Source organism: Eublepharis macularius, chromosome 1 (assembly GCF_028583425.1).
Source record: "Eublepharis macularius isolate TG4126 chromosome 1, MPM_Emac_v1.0, whole genome shotgun sequence".
Lineage (NCBI taxonomy): Eukaryota > Metazoa > Chordata > Lepidosauria > Squamata > Eublepharidae > Eublepharis > Eublepharis macularius.
In genome coordinates this window covers 37,985,294-38,003,126 of record NC_072790.1, presented here as the reverse complement: position 1 = coordinate 38,003,126, position 17,833 = coordinate 37,985,294, and the positions used below count along the sequence as shown (strand labels likewise).

General features: G+C 41.8%; 1 protein-coding gene across 3 annotated transcripts; it reads right to left on the bottom strand.

Moving 5' to 3' along the window:
- Positions 1 to 498: 498 nt before the first annotated feature.
- On the bottom strand, positions 499 to 16,716 carry CKAP2 (cytoskeleton associated protein 2). Of its 3 annotated transcripts, XM_054982602.1 has the most exons (9): positions 16,662 to 16,689; positions 14,769 to 14,849; positions 13,533 to 13,588; positions 8,710 to 9,509; positions 7,048 to 7,264; positions 6,049 to 6,216; positions 4,584 to 4,653; positions 1,974 to 2,274; positions 499 to 989 (listed from the first exon to the last, which is right to left on the bottom strand). In XM_054982602.1, the coding sequence occupies exons 3-9, from the start codon at positions 13,584 to 13,586 to the stop codon at positions 737 to 739; spliced, it is 1,863 nt and encodes a 620-aa protein (XP_054838577.1). In that variant the 5' UTR covers positions 13,587 to 13,588; positions 14,769 to 14,849; positions 16,662 to 16,689; the 3' UTR covers positions 499 to 736. The 3 variants fall into 3 exon arrangements, with proteins under 3 accessions (XP_054838577.1, XP_054838567.1, XP_054838586.1); XM_054982592.1 differs by lacking the exon at positions 14,769 to 14,849 and having other exon boundaries at positions 16,662 to 16,716; XM_054982611.1 differs by lacking the exon at positions 14,769 to 14,849 and having other exon boundaries at positions 16,611 to 16,664.
- Positions 16,717 to 17,833: the final 1,117 nt, after the last annotated feature.

Sequence of the window (17,833 nt, the reverse complement as noted above, 5' to 3'; positions counted from 1 at the left end):
GTGGAGGCTAATTTTGGCCCATCATTGCTGAGCCTTCCACCAGTCTCCCTCTAGAAGGGGTATGGAGAGTCCACTCCTGCTGGTTGCCCCAAAAGGGGCACAGTATTTTGTTTTTTAATTGATTTTAAGTTGTATTTTAACCAATGTTATGCCTCGCCCTGAGCCTGCTTGAGGGGAGGGTGGGTTAAAATAAATAAATAAATTAATAAAGCAGGACTGCGAGGGAGCCAAATGTTAAAATCTGTGGCGAGTGAGCCACATAGTTTAAGGCTCAATCTTTTGAAGAGGCAATGTTGATTTCTATCAATTTTTCCACTCCCATTTCCACTCCCTGTTCCTAAGGGCATGCTAACCCCCATGAACAAAATTTCAGGGGACTCAGTGAGAGGCAGAAGCAGGAAAAGTTCCACTATGTGAGATCTTGAAATCACAGGATACTTGTCATTGTCTTCAAATAGTAATATGTTTATTATCCTTTCATTTGTTAAAGTGCTCCACTTAGTTTCTTTAAATAAAAGATATTAGTTACCATAGAACCTCAATATTCTTTATTATTTTAATCAATCTTATCAAATTATTTTGTAACTTTCTCTATTTCATAGAGTTAAACATCTTATCCTATGAATATGTCCTCCTGGCCGCAAGTTAGACAGTTAAAAAAACACACACAAATATTTAATACAAACTATTTATAAAATATTAAAAGGGACAAGACCAATACAGGATTGCAAGCATTCTATAAGGTCACATTGTCTTGCCCTTCCAAGACTTTGTGTAGTGCACTGTTTGGTCTATAGACAAAGGCAACAGCTTCATCTCCCAGTTCTCCAAGCTGTTCCAGTGAAGAAACACAAGGGTTGTGGTCTTTCAACATCTCTGGCAACTTGCACACCTTCTTTTGTAGGCGCCGGGAACGTCTCACTGGGGTCAGAAGTTTCAGATCCATAACAGCAGAGCTGCTATTTTCACACTGCAGTTTTTTCTTCATACTTGCGGATCAAAAAGAGATGGCCGTATTAATGCAAAACCCTGACATTTTAATGTAAATCAAGATCCGTTTGGCGTTAAATGCTACTACTTTGGGTTTTCAGTTAAGAAAAAGCGTTTTATTTGGAACCCTGTTCGATCTATGAGACATCCCCTTTGAAGTATACCCAGAGGAATACATTCCAGCAGCCCCAGAATTTGTCTCCAGTATAAGGGGACCAGAGCACTTTAGAAAGGAGAAAAAAAAACTTTCCCAAAGGAAGTACAGAATCCATCTACAGTTTTTATAGAAGGCATCACCTATTCTGATTTGCTTCCCCCTGCCCCATCACAATAAGAGGCGTAGGAACTTCTATGGTCTTTTGTAAATCAGGTATAGTACCATACTATTTCCCCCTAGAAACCAGTCTATATCTAATCAGCAGAACATTGAACAACCCCCTACACCAATTTTCTTCTGTTCCTACAGCTCCCTCTGCCACTCATTTGCACCCAAGGATCACAGAATGCACAGAGAAAAATAGTTGCTGTTTCAATTAGGGAAATGGTGTAGGGGGTTGTTTCTTCTACTTTTCCTGCCTCACTTCAGCAGCCCGATGTGTCTGGGGACTCCTATGTGGGTTCTGTGATCTAAAGAATTATATTTGCCAGGGTCAGAAGGAGCAGCAAGAAAGGACAGGAACACTGGAAAACCTTGGGCCTTCTTCACATGCATGGATGGATACAAATCTCTATGTGAAAAAATAAAATTGTAGAAAATAACTAAAAATATGAATTAAAAACACCAGTATGCAGTTTGTGTATCTCTAATTAAACTGTATACTGGTGTTTTTAATTCATAGCTTTAGTTATTTTCTACAATTTTATTTTTCTACTGTTCCAACCTCTTTGGTTACCCTTGGTTTGCAGAGTTCTTGTTTTTCTCCCCTTTTTATCGTCCTTACAAGCCACTATAGGCAGCACATACTCCTGAAATCATGGCTTACCTTTCCAAGGAGGGAGTAGTTGATACATTATACTTAATCAAGTAGGACCCCACGTTATTTTCAGGAGTTTTAAACTCCAAAACTCCATTTTTCTGTGACTCAGTAACATTCTGTTCTTTTTTACATGCTGCAGGTGTCTGACTTTGCTCTTCGTTGCCCACAACGCTCTCTTGTTCAGGCTTCGAACATTCTTCTGTCAGGGAAGCCTCTTTGTTGTTATATGGCTGGACGTCTACCTTCTCCTCATTGAAATTAGCTTCTACAGTGCAGCTTGGAATCGTTTCTTTCTTTTTACATTCCCCTGGAAAAATTACACACATGCATTATCTGAGGCAACACAGCACTTTTTCCAATGAAAAACGGGAGCTCAAACTGCTAAAAAGTGACCGTGCTGGGCTGTGTCCTTTGATACTTGCATTGTGTTCTCTCGGTGTGGGTGGGAGTAAAGGTGGCTGCTGGAGGGGAGAGGTTAGGGGAGGGCAGAGAAGAAGAGGACAAGGAAAGCAAGGCTGAGAGGGAAGAGGGGGAGCCATGCGGGCAACAAAGTGGCAGCAGCACTGGTCTTTCCTTCTTTCTCTAGCCATTGATCCTACAAAAGACTGACAGATAGGAAATGCTGCAGCTTTTCTTCCTTTCTCATCTGTTTCCTCAGTCACCATCAGAAAGACAATGGGAGCAAGCGACAGAGAGGCTGCAGCTGCTTCATCCTCCCTGTCTACTGAGTTTCTGATGGGTGCCCAACCAAGTATTTTTAGAAAGTTGGCAGGACTAGATGGGGATTTTGTCCAGCAGGGCTTCTGATTGACTGCCACCACCACACATGGATCTTTGCTTTGCGACTGAAACTAAAATGTGTGTGTATGCAAGAAAAGGTTTTAAAATGTTCTTTTAAAAAGGCATCCTGTTGAAACCGAGCTTCTGCTTGAAATATTGAAGAGTTACTATTATTCGGTACCAAACCCCCTGACATGTGGTTGGCTCTGCCTCCTACAGCAGCCAGATATTTTGTGTTATTTGGGTTATGCCCACCACCTTGTGCCAAAATTGCAAAGGTCCTGACGGCTGGGGACCCCCACTACAGGGGAATGAGCACACACTTTTTTGGAATGAAGTGTGTGATTGTTGGGAACATGCTGTCACCTTAAACTTCAGATGGACTGGCTTACTCTTGGGATGTCATTTGAGTACAGTCTGGTCCTAATTGTACAGATGACTCAGTTGGTGAGGCCTGATGTAGTGGACAAGGGGCTTCAAAGTGTGCGGCCCATCAGATCCAGTCTTGACCCCTTCATCTCACGGTTAACAGGCTCATACTGGGCTGCCTGGTCAACTGGATGAAGTAATAAATGCCTCTTTGTCGGAGGGTACAATTTCAACTGCTTTGAAAGAAGCATCCCTAAACGACCAAAACCAACCACCACCCGATGGCTAGTATTCCATTCTTGGGTAAGGTGCTTGACCAGGTGATAATGGTTACACAGCTTGCGGGCGCTACTGGATTCTGGCCTAGAGTTGCAGGATCACATCTCCTCCATGGCACATAGTACTGTTTATCAGATCTGGCTGGCTCGCCAGCTGTGCCTATTCCTCAAAAAGCGTGTTTAAAGTCCTTCACGGACTAAGACTTGCATATGTGCAGGACTGCCTCTTCCATTATGTCCCCTGCAGGGTGTTGCGCTCTGCAGACAAGCAACTCCTGGTGGTCCCCCTGTAGCCCGGCCCGAAGGACATCTGTCTGGCCTCGACCAGGGCCAGGGCTTTTTCTGCCCTGGCCCTGGCGAAACTCTCTCCTGCTGGAGATCCGGGCTCTCTGGGACCTGTTACAATTCCACAGGGCCTGTAAAATGGAGACGTTCCACCGGGCCTTTGGCTAAGGGCCAGCGGGTGTCCCGCTTCTTCCACCTAAGACCACCGCTTTTTATGGGACTGCCCTCAGCCATGTGCTACGCCCATATATATGCCCATGTACGGACTCCCAACTGCTTATTTAAGTAGCCTGCGCCTGGACTATTTTAATGATTGTTTTAAGATTATGTTATAGTTTTATGATTAACTCATTGCATTTTATGAATGTTGTGAGCTGCCCTGAGCCCATTTGTGGGGAGGGCTGGGTATAAATCAAATAAATAAATAAATAAAGTGATCCATGCTCTGATCACATCCAAGTTACATTAACAAAACATGTTCTGCATGGGACTGCCTTTGAAAATGGTTCCAAAATTGCAATTGGTCCAAAATGTGGCAGCTAGGTTACTGTTGGGTTGTAACCCCTATGCTGAAAGATCTAGAGTTTACCCATCTGTTTCTAAGCACAATTCAGACTGCTTGTTCTTAGTACTAAGGCCCTAAATGGCTTGGGGCCAGGGAACCTGAAGGTTCCCTTTGAGCCTCGCCTGTCACCTACATTCCTTTCCTTTAGGCAGCCGACTAAAACATCTTTTTACTCATTATGTGTTTTATTTACTTTTTAACGGTCTGTTTCTGTTTTATGGATAATTTTTGTGCTGCTTGTGTTTTAATATTGTGATTTTAATTTTAAGCTACCTACAGCAGGACTCTGAAGAGGTGACAAAGAGATACCCTAAATAAACTAGAAATATATATTCTTACCATCAGATTTGGGTATATTTTTTATATCCTTCAGGACATCCGTTAATGCATTACGTAACTCATCCTTAGGCTGGAAAAAACATGGTTTAGTTAGTCAGTTCAAATACAGCTTCTTTTTTCATTTTTTATGTTGTAAAAGATACCAAGACATAACTATTACTAAATACATTCTTGGGTTTTAAAAATTACAAGTGGGAACCCGCAAGGAGATTGCAGGAGTGACCATCACATTCATTCCTTTTGCTTCCTCCTCTTTGCTTTGCCTCTTCTCTCACTTCCTGTCTCTTTCACTTTCAGTTTGGTGTTGTGGTAAGAATGGCAGGACTCTAATCTGGAGAACCAGGTTTGATTCCCCACTCCGCCACTTGAAGCCAGCTGGGTGACCTTGGGTCAGTCACAGCTCTTCCAGAGCTCGCTCAGTCCCACCCACTTCACAGGGTTGATTATTGTCGGGATAACATACTTTGTAAACTTCTCTGAGTAGGTGTTAAGTTGTCCTGAAGGGCAGTGTATAAATTGAATGTTATTTCCCGTTTTCTCCCTTCCTTAATGCCCATTGTACCATATACCCCCCCCACTCTCTCCTCTCTCTGTCAGTCACCCCATAACTCTTTCACCCATTCCTCCCTCATACCCCAATGCTTTCTCTCTCACACAAACACACTCACACTTCATTGTTCTCTCCCAGCTAATGCTGTTTGTTTGCTCACTCGCTTATTTTATTTTGTTGCTCTATTTCTGAATGCCCCTTTCACACACACACACACACTTTCTCTCTCACACGGAGAAACCTATCCTTGGTGCTCTAAACACTCGCTTTCTGTGGCCATTCAGAATGTCGAGTGTGCAAGGGGGCAGTCAGGCAATACCTTCCTCCTGTGATATTTGTTAGCAGCAGCCACAGCTGCTGCAAAGGGAAGGAAACAACATCTGTGTTTGTGCTGGAATTGTGTCCTCCTTGGGAAAACTCTGTGGAGTTGCGGAGCTGAAGGAGACTCTCTACCCACACTCCCCTAATCTTTGGAGCTCTGCCCCCCACCCCCCTGCCTTCAGCATTGCCTTCTCTCTACTATTCTGAGGAGAAAAACGATGGCTTCTGTCCTCTGCTTGCCTGCACCTTTCTGGCTCCAGCAGTCACATGGTTAGGTAGACTTAGCCAGGCTAGCAGAGGCACATTGTGTGTGCAAGCGCAGACAACACTCCTCGGTTTGGGGGGGGGGGGAGGAATTTATTTCCTCCTCCCATTTTTAAAAACTTTTCAGATTTTTCAGCAAACCTAGTTTGTAGAAAAGGCTTCATTTATTCTAAGTGACCCCTCAGGGTTAAGAACCTACAGATTGTGGCCACACAGCTATTAGGATATATGATGATGCCTCATTCTCAGGATGTCTCAAAATTCACTTGCAAGGAAACGGAGCAGTGGTAAAACAAACACCAAAATCTATACAGCATGGGGATGGCGTACCTGTGCTCCTGCTAAAATTGCTTCCTCATAGACAGCCATGACCTTTTCAAGGGTGCCCAATTGCTCGAGATGCATCCGACACACCCAATACTTGGCGAGTTTTTTCGCTTCCGGAACACTCAGAATTAATTCTTCCAAAGTGGAATGTATTTTATCAGTTGAGCAACCCTAAAGAAAGGTATAAAATGTTAATGAAAATGTGCTGGCTATGCTGTTGATCCCACATACTATTCAATAGGAATTCCAGAACAAGACAAAATATCTTCTGCCACCTTAGAAACGACCAGGTTCTCATGGCATAAGCTTTCCTAGTGTCTTTGTCAGAGACATGATTCTCTGCCTCTCTTCAACATGTAGAGCTAGACTGAGTTGAGCTAATTCTGGATTCACAATAGGTTTCTTCTATAAAGCCCGTAACAAAATGAGAGCTTTCCCTCTTTAAGTTTTCTTTGACACACAGAAACCCCGTGCTGGGTGTGAAAGACTGTCAAAAAACTCTAGATATGTTCACTCTATTCAGTGACTGAGAACTGTGGCTACTTCTTCCTCCAGTTAATGAGGAATTTCAGAGAGTACAAGTTCTCCCACTTTTGTTTTTTGGCGCATTTGCTGAGGAAGAATCTAACACCTAATAAGCAGCACCTTGCCCCCAACAGCTTCTGTTTCTATTGTGGAGTGTCATTTACTGACCAGAGGCAGCAAGCATCCATATATATCATCCTGAGTTTGGTAGAAGAACAATCTCAGGAGGAAGGAAGAATATTGCTCTACCTTTTTCAGGATGAATTTGTCTCCTACTTACACTGAGAAGACTCTGGCAAACAGTAAGATTTTAACCATTAATTACTCTATTCAGTCTTCCTTTAAAGTGCCATCCAACATGAGACAAGTTGTTCTGGAATTCTGACACAGTCTTGCTTTAAGAAATCTTGTACGGTTCCATTACTTTCCTCCCTGTACATCAAAATGAACATGATTGTGGCTCAACAGATTTCTCACCTTCTCAATTAAGCACAGACATTCTGTGAGGGTTTTATTGACTGTATCACTGAATAATTGTTGTTCATCTTCCTCTGCTATGGCAGCCCAGAAGGATTCAACCGGTTCTTTTACAGTTTGCTGTGGCTCTATTGTATGCCGAGCATCTGTTTGTAATGGAGCATGTGGCTTCTTCAACACTTTCCCTTTAGATGCCTGCCATTCAGCCAGTTGAGTCCTGCAAGCGTACACCAGTGTTAGCAATTTCCCCCCATATTAACAGGAGTGGAGATAACCATGTAAGACTCTGGATACAGATGTAACATTGCCCAAATACCTATTGCTAAGCAACTGGGAATATGAATTCCAATTCAGCAGCTTCCTGTCATCTGATGAAGAGAACTTGATTCTCGAAAGCTTATGCTACAATAAAATAAAATTGGTTAGTCTTAAAGGTGCTACTGGACTCTTTTTGATTTTGCTTTTGAAAAGTTTCTGTTGAACTATGGTGACCTTTAAGTCCTTGATAGAGTGTCCTGGTAGATTGCAGTGTTCTCCTACTGGTTTCTGGATATTGCCATTTTTGATGTCAGATTTGTGTCCATTTATTTTTTTGCAGAGACGTTGGCTGGTTTCTCCTGTGTACAGAGCAGATGGGCATTATTGGCACATAAGGGCACATATCACACGGGAGGATGTGCAGCTGTAAGAGCCAGAGATTGTGTAGTTGACACCAAGTACACAATCTCTGGCTCTTACAGCTGCTCATCCTCCAATGTGATATATGCCATTAGGGCAGCTGCTGAATTGGAATTCATATGTAAATTTGACACAATCAGACTTGGATTGAACAGAGACTCTGGATGGTTCTTATTATCAGAAGTAACTGCCTTCCAGGCATTCCATTCAGATTCAGCTATGGAGGGGTCACACCCAGCCTGTAATGTGCACTCCACCTCTTTCACGACTTTTGCAACGGATTTGTATCTACTTTCCCCTCCCCTCCCCACCTATATCTCTCTGGCCATTTTCTTCAATCCCTCCAGGCATCTGTCAAAGATTGCTGTGGTTCTCGAAAGCTTCTGCTACAATAAAGTTGGTTACTCGTAAAGGTGCTACTGGATTCTTACTATTTTGCGACTACAGACTAACACGGCAAACTCCTCAGGGTACTCTTGATCATCCATGGATAGTCCAAGAGTGAAGGTATAGAAACCCACTCTTGGATACATTCAATTCCGTAAGACACGCATTTTAAGAGCGTTAGATTTTCTATACTTGGTAACTTAAGCAATTTGTATCAACCCAGGTCCTCAATGATGCAAAGGGACCATTGCCTTGAGCATGTGTTCCTTGAACTACAGGCCCAAACTAGTCTTTCCCAACCCTGCTGTCAGGCAATTCCATTTACTAGCTTTCAAATCTCTCATATGCCGATTCAGAAGTTTAGTAGCATTCAAAAACTGATCAGCCTTAGCAGATCAGGTATTACTGCCTCACATGTAGAGAGAAGAGCAAAAATCTGCTATTAGCCCCTAAATAGAAGCCGGCCTACAAGAATTTTATCTGCTTTCAAACAGATGAAATTGTATTTTTGAGCACCAGAACTCATTTATATACTAAAAGATGCAAAAAAGTATGTTTCAGCTGCATAAGACAAAGCAGCATTCAAATTCCCATTACCTTCTTGCTTCTGCAGATTGGTGTAGAGTACTTTGCCTGTTGCCAACTGTTTTGGAAGTAACCACACACTTTGTGCCATGAGTTTCAGAAACCGACCCTGCCAAAGCTCCTATTCTATTTCTAGGTGGAACAGCTTTCTTGAGTCTTTGTTCTGAGTTAGGCGCATTATAAGATACTGTTTTTAACACAGGCGTCCAATTCTTACTGGGCATTTTCCAGGTAGCCTCTTTATTCACTGATGTAGTCTTGATTGATGGTTTCTCCTGGTTCAGAATGGGCTTAGGCTGGCCAACCGATACCTTAACGGGAGGCTTAGTTTGAAGTGATGGCATACTTACAGGTTTAGAAGCATTCACTGTGTTAGTAACTCTATCCTTTGTGGGGTCAGTTTTTACCACTGGCTTAGCAGGAGCAGCTAAGGAGTTCTTTCTCCCATCGTTCTCTACTGCTTTTCTGAAGGAGTTTATCTTAGATGAAACAATTTTGCCACGATATGAGCCAAGTACACGCCTCTCTGGAAGGTGTACGCTAGAATTCTGCGTGGCTGTTTTCAACTGCCTATCCTTTGTACTTTTCTTGTGTAAGAAGGTCTGACTGAATGACATGTGCTGGTTCTTCGTTTCAGCAGGCTCAACTTTAGGAACAGCAGACGCTGTAATAGCATCAGGGCTACAGTTTATAGCTCCAGTAGTTTGCTTCACTTTAAGAGATGAATTCAAGGATGGTGGAAAAGCTAAACCTTTTTCCAGAGCAAAAGTCACTTGGTCCCATGTGGAACTATCTGCATTTTCTTTGTTTTCCTGAAATGAGATTAACATACAAAGCATAACTTTTCCCATACAGGTTTTCCTGCATAGAAGGTGCATACAAACTCTTACATTAAACCACAACACAGAAGCAAGTGCTAAAACAACAAATATCACTATGAGGGGTGTGCGCTTAGAAATAGGGGTGTGCGCTTCGGGTTCCTGGTTCGGAAAAAAAACCGAACTGGCCCCGATTTGTAAAGATTTGGTATTTCCGAATCGGGCCAGTATGATGTCCCCTGTGGCGGTGCGGATGGCCGCTGCTGGCCACTGCAGAGGCCAAAGCGGCGGCGCGGGCGTTTGCTGCCATTTTGCCGGCCACCGCAGAGGCTGAAGTTGCAGCGCTGGCTGCAGCCTTCCCCGCCGCCCTGCTGGCCGTGGCAGCAGAAGGCCTCCTCTGGCCTTCAAGATAAGTGGGGTTGGGGGAAGAAGGGCTCAGAGGGGAGGTGGGAATCTCTCTTTGGTATGATCCAAATTATTTCGAAGCATACTGAAGCGATTTCTGAAAACCTGAACAAGCCGCTTTGGGTAAATCCAAAGTGGGAAAACCGAATCTTTTCCCCGCTGCATACCCCTAGTCAGGAACCATAGACTTCACCATTATGTTGCCTTACATATTATCTGTTGCTTTAAATGTGTACTCCTATATACTGCCTGTGCTTCATGTTGTTTACGTCCTAGAATTGGTTATATTCTGTTTCAGGAATTCTTCAACTCCATATTGGATCTTTGCTAATGCTATGAATTTGTAAATTTGTATTCATTTACCCTATGACATTGCTTATGGAAATGTCCTTGACACTGTATGGAAAGGCCTGTCCTTGTCCTTACTACTGATTATACTAATTTTACACTATGTAACCTACCTTGAGTCTCAGTGAGAAAGGAGGACTATAAATGACAAATAAATAAAATAGACTGGCACCACATCACTGAGAGATTGTTTTAGAGGCCTGCCAAAAAGGTTTTAACATAGGACAATATTAGTAACGAAAGCTGACCTAAACTAGTCACAGAATTATATTCTCTCTCCCACACACACACACTACTATTTTCAAAGGAAGGAACAGACAAGAAGTCTATGGTAAAGCAGCCCCTCCATCGGCATACCTGAATGCTCCCCCCAAACCTATAACATAGTGTGATATAACTGTAGTTTAAATTGCATGATCATCATCAAATCCCTGGGATTTGTACTTCTTTACCATATCTATACATGGACCATGTGAGTTTATGAATTTGAGCATAAGGCACATCTTAGTGTTTTTGTTTGATATAGGAAATAATTATCTAAAAATGTGAGTAACATGTACTTTAAATTTATACTATAACTAATAATGTGTATTTTAAAAGTTGTTTAACTTCTAGACAACATCTATTTATCAACATATCTAATTCTGATCATGGGCCTCAAATGGAGATCGAGAAGAAAAACAAATCTGAAATGGGGAAATATATTTAATATATAGATCCATATGCATTTCACATGTTGCTTTATCAGGGGGATCTAATCAAAAACATAAGACAATATAATAACAGCAATAATTGGAACAAATATATATATATAAACAAGCAGTTTTATAAAACAAGTTTTAAAACTGAGTATACAAAAACTTCTTTCTCTTTTTGGGGAGCTGTTATGTCAATATAGATTAAAAGCACATGACAATAATCAATACTAATCAATACTAGGCCAAGCTCTTGTATTTGCTAGATGAACTTTTAAACTTTGCATGAACTGTCTGTGTATTTTTTCTATGTGTTAGGTAATTCAACAGGTGTGCTTTCATCCTTTGACAGTTAATTAAAACAGTGGACTCTATCAAGATTAATATTCCTCTATCAGAGATTCAACCAATGGTGATCATTCAGCTTAACTTTTCCTGACACCTCTCAGAGATTTATAGTTTTCTTTTGCAGATCTGAATATGACATAATTTTTTACTAATTGGAAGGCTGTACTATGGAGATTATGAATATTCAGTGAAGTGTCAAACCAATCATTATTTGTTTGTGCTATCATGTGAATAGACCTTAAATATTTGCATATGATGAGATATATAATTGCAAACACAGATAGAATGGCAGGGTACTGATGGAAGAAATCTCTTGAGAGAATCTAGGTGAGAACTTATTCTACCTATGTATTTCATAGAAACTTTGAGCATGTTAAACTTAGGATTTATTAAGAAATGTTAGCAAACTTATTTCTTATTGCCTTTCTGTGTTCTGTTTTTATAGGATTTATATTAATAGCCTTTTATATTTTGATTACTTGCTTCATTAAAAAACTAGGATGTATTTTCAATAAAGTGAAATAAACTCTAGACAGGTGTCTGTGTGTTTGATAAAGAGTTGCAAAGCAATATTGAACCCTATATAAATAAATGTACCGATAAACAGCTGATTCAAAGAACTTATCTGTTTGACAGGTCTGAAAACTAATTGCTGTAAACTCTCCCGGAGAGAGATACATCTTTCTCTTGGCTGGTAGAAGCTTAGTTTCAGACACGGGCAAAAGCTCGTTCAGTCTTTCCATTATATAAAGTCATAGGATATTTAGGGTTTACTTCATAAATCCGGTCTGCAGTAACTATAAGGGATTTTTCTGCAAACCTAAGAGGACCCCTAAGTTTGCAGAAAAAAATTAAACTTAATAATTTGGGGAGGGGGTTAACTCCCTCCAGGTGAAATAAAATAGTAGATGAGGTAAAAAAATGGGGATCGGGGAGAGAAAGGGCTGTGAAAAGAATGAAAAAGTAGGGGTACGTTGAAGGAACAGAAAATGATGGGAAAAGAAGGACCAGTAGAAGTATGAAATTTTTCTCCCTTGTGAATTTTGTGGGTCTTCAGCTCATAGGAACTAAACTCTATGCTTAGCACCAACTAAATATATACCTTTAACTCTTCTCTGTGCTCCTTCTGAACCGAACACTCCAAACTCAGTGTTCAAGATGCATTTTGTCAGTTAGCACGTTACTAGTTAGATGCCAAATAATTTTCTTATGCATTTTTTCAATCGGACTCGTGTTGAATCCAAGAAAGCCCCTGAATGTACTAACCTAGATTTAGGTTAACAGTTGCTAGCCTGTGGTCATGAGAATATGCTGTTCCCACCCATTCCTTCAGACTCGCCTCATGCACGCAGGCCAAAAAGGACTTCTCCTTGTTCATACATTCAGGCAAGGAGCAGCACAAAAAAGCCTGGGAAGGAAGGAATGGGTGGCAAAAGCTATACATTGTCTCTTGCTTCACAGAAGAATAAGCACAAATATGTCCTCCAGGTTGCAATCCAACAATAATTCAAAACCCTTAAGACTGTTCTTCCTTCATGTGGGTGAATTTAGTCGGGGTGTGCATTTTGGGTTTCCAATTTGGGATAAATAATAACAACATTCGATAACATCCTGCCCTTCAGGACAACTTAATGCCCACTCAGAGCGGTTTACAAAGTATGTTATTATTATCCCCACAATTACCCTGTGAGCTGGATGGGGATGAGAGAGCTCCAGAGAGCTGTGACTAGCCCAAGGTCACCCAGCTGGCTTCAAGTGGAGGAGTGAGGAATCAAACCCGGCTCTCCAGATTAGAGTCCCATGCTCTTAACCACTATACCAAACTGGCTCTCCACCAAACTGCTCCAAAGCGGGGCAATAAGCGGTTTCCGAAGTGGCAGGAAAACCAAATCTTTCTGTCCTTGCACACCCCTAGAATTTAGTTTCTTCCTTTGTCTGCAAACTTAAGAGGACTCCTAAGTTTGCAGAAACAAATTTAAACTTAATAAAATAATTGGGGGGGGGGGTTAACTCCCCCCAGGTGAAATAAAATAGTAGATGGGGTAAAAAATAGGGATTGGGGAGAAAAGAATGAAAAAGTAGAGGTACGTTAGAGGAACAGAAAATGACGGAAAAAGAAACAGAGAACCCGTACTCTTTTTGCTTAATTGCAAAATAATTGCAATACACTTGAACTCAACATTGTTGTAAATAAATACCAAATAATATGTTTGATACTTACCATGTCCTGCTTCATCGGTAAAGTTTTTTCTGGCAAATTCATTTCAACTGACATACCTGCGAGTGATTGGGGGGTGGGGGGAAGAGAGCTAAGTGTCAAACTAGCTTTTACGTATCGTAAATAGTATTCCATCTTTGCATTCACTTTAAAATTAACAGATATTCTATCCAAATTAACAAGATTATAAGATTGGCATGGTTCCTTTCCTCTGATAAACTAGCTGACAGGCAAAAGGAATCCTGTATGGAGACTCCAATGTAATAACTATAATGTTGGCATTATTAATTTGTTCAGGGTCAGACAATGACCATGATCTCAGGAAGAACTATGGCTCAATGGTAGAGCATTTGCTTGACATTCACAAAGTCTTAGCATCTCCAGTAAAAAGGGTCAGGTCTTGGGTAATGTGAAAGTCCTCTGCCCGAAACCATGAAGAGCTGCTGCCAGTCAGAGTAGATAACACTGACTTTGATAGATCAATGTCAGAGTCAAGCTACAAGTGACCTTTTTCACGCATAGAACACTTGATCATTTTTGCAAGTTTTCCTGGGAACTGAAGTCCAAGTGTCCTTCCCCTCTCTGTTAGAATCGCTGCCTGAAGAGCCAGAGAAAGCCGGCTGCAGCAGCAGCTTTTGCAAATTGTTCCTCCAGTCACAATCCTGCTCTCAACAATCTTTGGGGGCGGGCAACTGCAACTTTCTCCCTGGGTGTCTTGCTCCCGGGGAGCTGCTCTGGATTTGCAAAAGCTGCTGCTGCAGCTGGCTTTCTCTGGCTCTTCAGGCAGCGATTCTAACAGAGAGGGGAAGGACACTGGGACTTCAGTTCCCAGGAAAACTTGCGAAAACGATCCAGTGTTCTACGCATGAAAAAAGTAGCTTGGCTCTCAGACTCAGTACAAGGCAGTTTCATGTGCTCGTGTGCCAGTTGTCGCTGAATAGGAAATACACCCCAGCAGATTCTACCTCTTCCCTTAGCTCATATTATCTTAAGAATAGTTGTGGTTTAACACTTTTGGCATCTCTGATGATCAAACTGAAGGGGAGTATTTATTCCAAAACAGAAGGATAAATACTCAGTAATACGACAAGGCATGTGGTGCCCAGAATAGGATGACAGAATAAAGATGCGGAGAAACTGAGAGCAACCCAGAAATATTTGACCAACAGAGTACAACATAGAAACAAGAAGATTCATCCCATCCCCTAACACAGATTAAGAACACAATCCAAATCTTACCAATTCATGGCCCGATACTATACTTTAAACCTACGGCAAATTGTCTCACTGAATTTCATCAGGTATGGCTTTCTCATCACACTGGAACATAACCAGGGGAAAACATCATAATTTTATCCTCCACAGATTCCTTGTAGGTTCAGGATTTTGACCTGGCAAACCTTACGTCTTGACTTTTTAGCCCACAGACCCCTTCGTTTTAAAAAGCTTGCTGGGTGTGTGTGTGTCTATCTTTAATAGACTAAAAAAATTAAGTGACATTTTCCCTAGACAGAAAAGAAAAAAAAACAAGCGCAAGAATGTATTGAGGTTACTTGGATTTATATAAGTTTTGCTTTAAGGCTTCATCGGGGGATCTGTTATAAAACACCATAAAAACATAAAAGGGTGCAATTCTTGCTTATCCAGTTCTCAGCTTGCTATCCCTTATTCCACTCTCAAACTATCAGGGGGGTAAAGACTTGTTCGAGAGTTCATAAGATTTCTCACTCCCCATAGTTACATGTACCAATAACAACTCGGTATCATTCATTCAAGCAAGTATTATTTCTCTGGACTTATAGCCCCCTGAAAATTTAGAATGACCTCACTAACAGCACAATCCAATGCATAGGATTGCACTGTCAGCCACACTATACTTCACTCATATTTGGAGGGAATTTTTTTTCTAATTTTCTTTATTAATGCATCACACATTATTACATTTCAATACAGTCACAGTTCTCCTATGATACATCTTTTACCCCTTTAGTAACCCTCCCCCCGCAAGGTGGCCATGCTATAACTACAAATTAAATTTTTAGCCATGAGCACATTTTTTCCAATTTTCCAAATATAGTTGTATTGGCTTCTCCATTATATACCCATTGAAAATATACAGACCATTTCTCTTTTATTTGGAGGGAATTTAATAGTTAAAGAACAGTAGCAGGAGATTAAGTATTCAGCATAATTACTAGATGATAAGAATCCCACAGGAATAGCTACCTTGTAAGCTTGTTGCAGTTAAAATAACCAGAAGCCGGGTAAAGAATCATCTCTGCTTAAAGTTTCACAAGTCAGAGCTCATTTCATCAGTTGCATCTGATGAAGAGGTGCATTTCACAAAATCTTTTGTGGGGCTAAACTTTTGCCGTTTTTCTGGGGCCATTGGAGTCCTAGGGTTGCCAACCTTAAGGTGGGGCCTGAAGCTCTTCCATAATTACAACTGATCTCCAGCCTATAGGAAGCGTGTTTCTCTAGAGATATTATACTCCTCTGAGATCCCTCCCCAGGCTCTCCTCCCAAATCTCCAGGAATTTCCCAATCAAGAGTTGGCAGCCATACAGACTCCAACATAAGCTTGCTATAAAAGAAAAACATGGGTGGGTGGGGGGGGAAGAAACATGCATCCTGTACAGACTGTTTAATCTACACAAAAGGAAAATAGGAGAAAGCAAAGCTGCCAACTCTGGGTCAGGAAATTCCTAGAATTTTGGGAGTGGACCCGGGGGAAGGCAGCGTATAATGACATACAGTCTACCCTCCAAAGCAGCCATTTTCTCCACGGGGGACCAGTACCTATAGTATGGAGATCAGTTGTAATTCTAGGAGGTCTCGAAGCTCGACCTGAAGAATAATATCCAGAGCCGGAAAACAACAGCTGCTTGGAAGAATTATTGTCACATTTCAGGCTTCTAAAAAAGAGTATCAAGCAATAAAACTCATCAAGCGATCATAATCCCAATTAGTATCTTTACCCCATTTATTCCCGCTTCTCCCCAATATACAAACCTACATCGGGGGGGGGGGGCTAGTTCGAGCATTCTAATACCAAGCGATGCCACCCACCCCAATCCATACCCGAATTAAGAAAAATTGGGATTGATTCCCCATGGTTACGAATCGGCTCACCAAGATCACCGTCCTTCCAAATGCGCCCAAAACCGTCACAGGCACTCACTGCGACCCTCACTCGATTTGAATCGAATCACGCGCGGGGAGGCCACGCCGCCAAAATACCTTCACCGATTGGTTCGAGCTCGGCCCCCACTGCTTGAATTAGCCAATTAGGGCGAACTTCAGAGCTGCGATACTATTGGTTGGAAAGACAAAGCTCGCGGCTCCCTAGGAGCGGGGAAGGAAAATGGCTTCCCTAAGGTGGATTGATGTTTTGTGGCAGTGGTCCTAGTGCTAGCTCTGTCTGGGAACGTCGTAAACTCATTCCAGGGCTTTGATAACACAAACGTCTCTTGCAAAAGCAAAACCACGAGATCAGTTTTTAAGGCTTCAGTATTTTGCACATTTGTGCTCTTGAACTCATCGGATCTACGTCTGAATGTCTATGATTGCATTCGTCACGCATCTGACGAAGAGAACTGTGATTATCGAAAGCTCATGCTACAGTAAAGTTGGTTAGTCTTAAAGGTGCTACTGGACTCTTCGATTTTGCTACTACAGACTAACAGGGTTAACTTCTCTGGATCTATCAATGCATTGCCGGTCCTATCTAGTTTCATCTTGTCCTGCAAATGTTTTTTTGGGGGGGGGGGGTGTCCCTCAGTATTTGTTTTTAAATTTTGCTACACATTGTTACTTTTTAAAAGAGCCCATGTATGTGTGTGTATATATCCACGTATCTGAAGAAGGGAGCTTTCATTCTCGAAAGTTTATGCCCTGAAAATCTTGTTGGTCTCTAAAGTCCTTCTGGACTCAAATCCTGGTGTTCTACTACAGACCTGAAATTTATATATATATTTAACGCCAGGCTGAGCAGAGAAGAGCAGTCAGGTGAGGGCGCTAGGAGCTTACGGCTTTGGAGAAGAGGAGGGAAGGAAGGAGTGCCGAGCTGCCGACGATTCAACTGTTGCTTTCAGATAGATTCCAAGAACCTAGAGCGGCCGTTTGGGGGCAGCAGTAAAGAGAAGTCGATGTAAATCAAGCCCCGGGAAAAAATCCATAGAAAGGATGAATTGTCTGACTTTCCAAACTGTTAGAAGAGGGGTAGTTCCCATTCCCGCCCGAGGTTGTGCAGAGGAGGCGTTTCTCTCCTTCACTTGATAAATAAAAATGCCGCCTTTTTGCGC

Bases quoted from the DNA above. Each gene is read 5' to 3' on its own strand.
- CKAP2 (XM_054982592.1), bottom strand. From the start codon at position 13,586: ATGTCAGTTGAAATGAATTTGCCAGAAAAAACTTTACCGATGAAGCAG. The intron at 2,275-4,583 runs GTAAGAATATAT...TAATTTTTCCAG, and splicing joins AAATATACCCAAATCTGATG to GGGAATGTAAAAAGAAAGAA. The intron at 990-1,973 runs GTAAGCCATGAT...TTGATCCGCAAG, and splicing joins ACTACTCCCTCCTTGGAAAG to TATGAAGAAAAAACTGCAGT.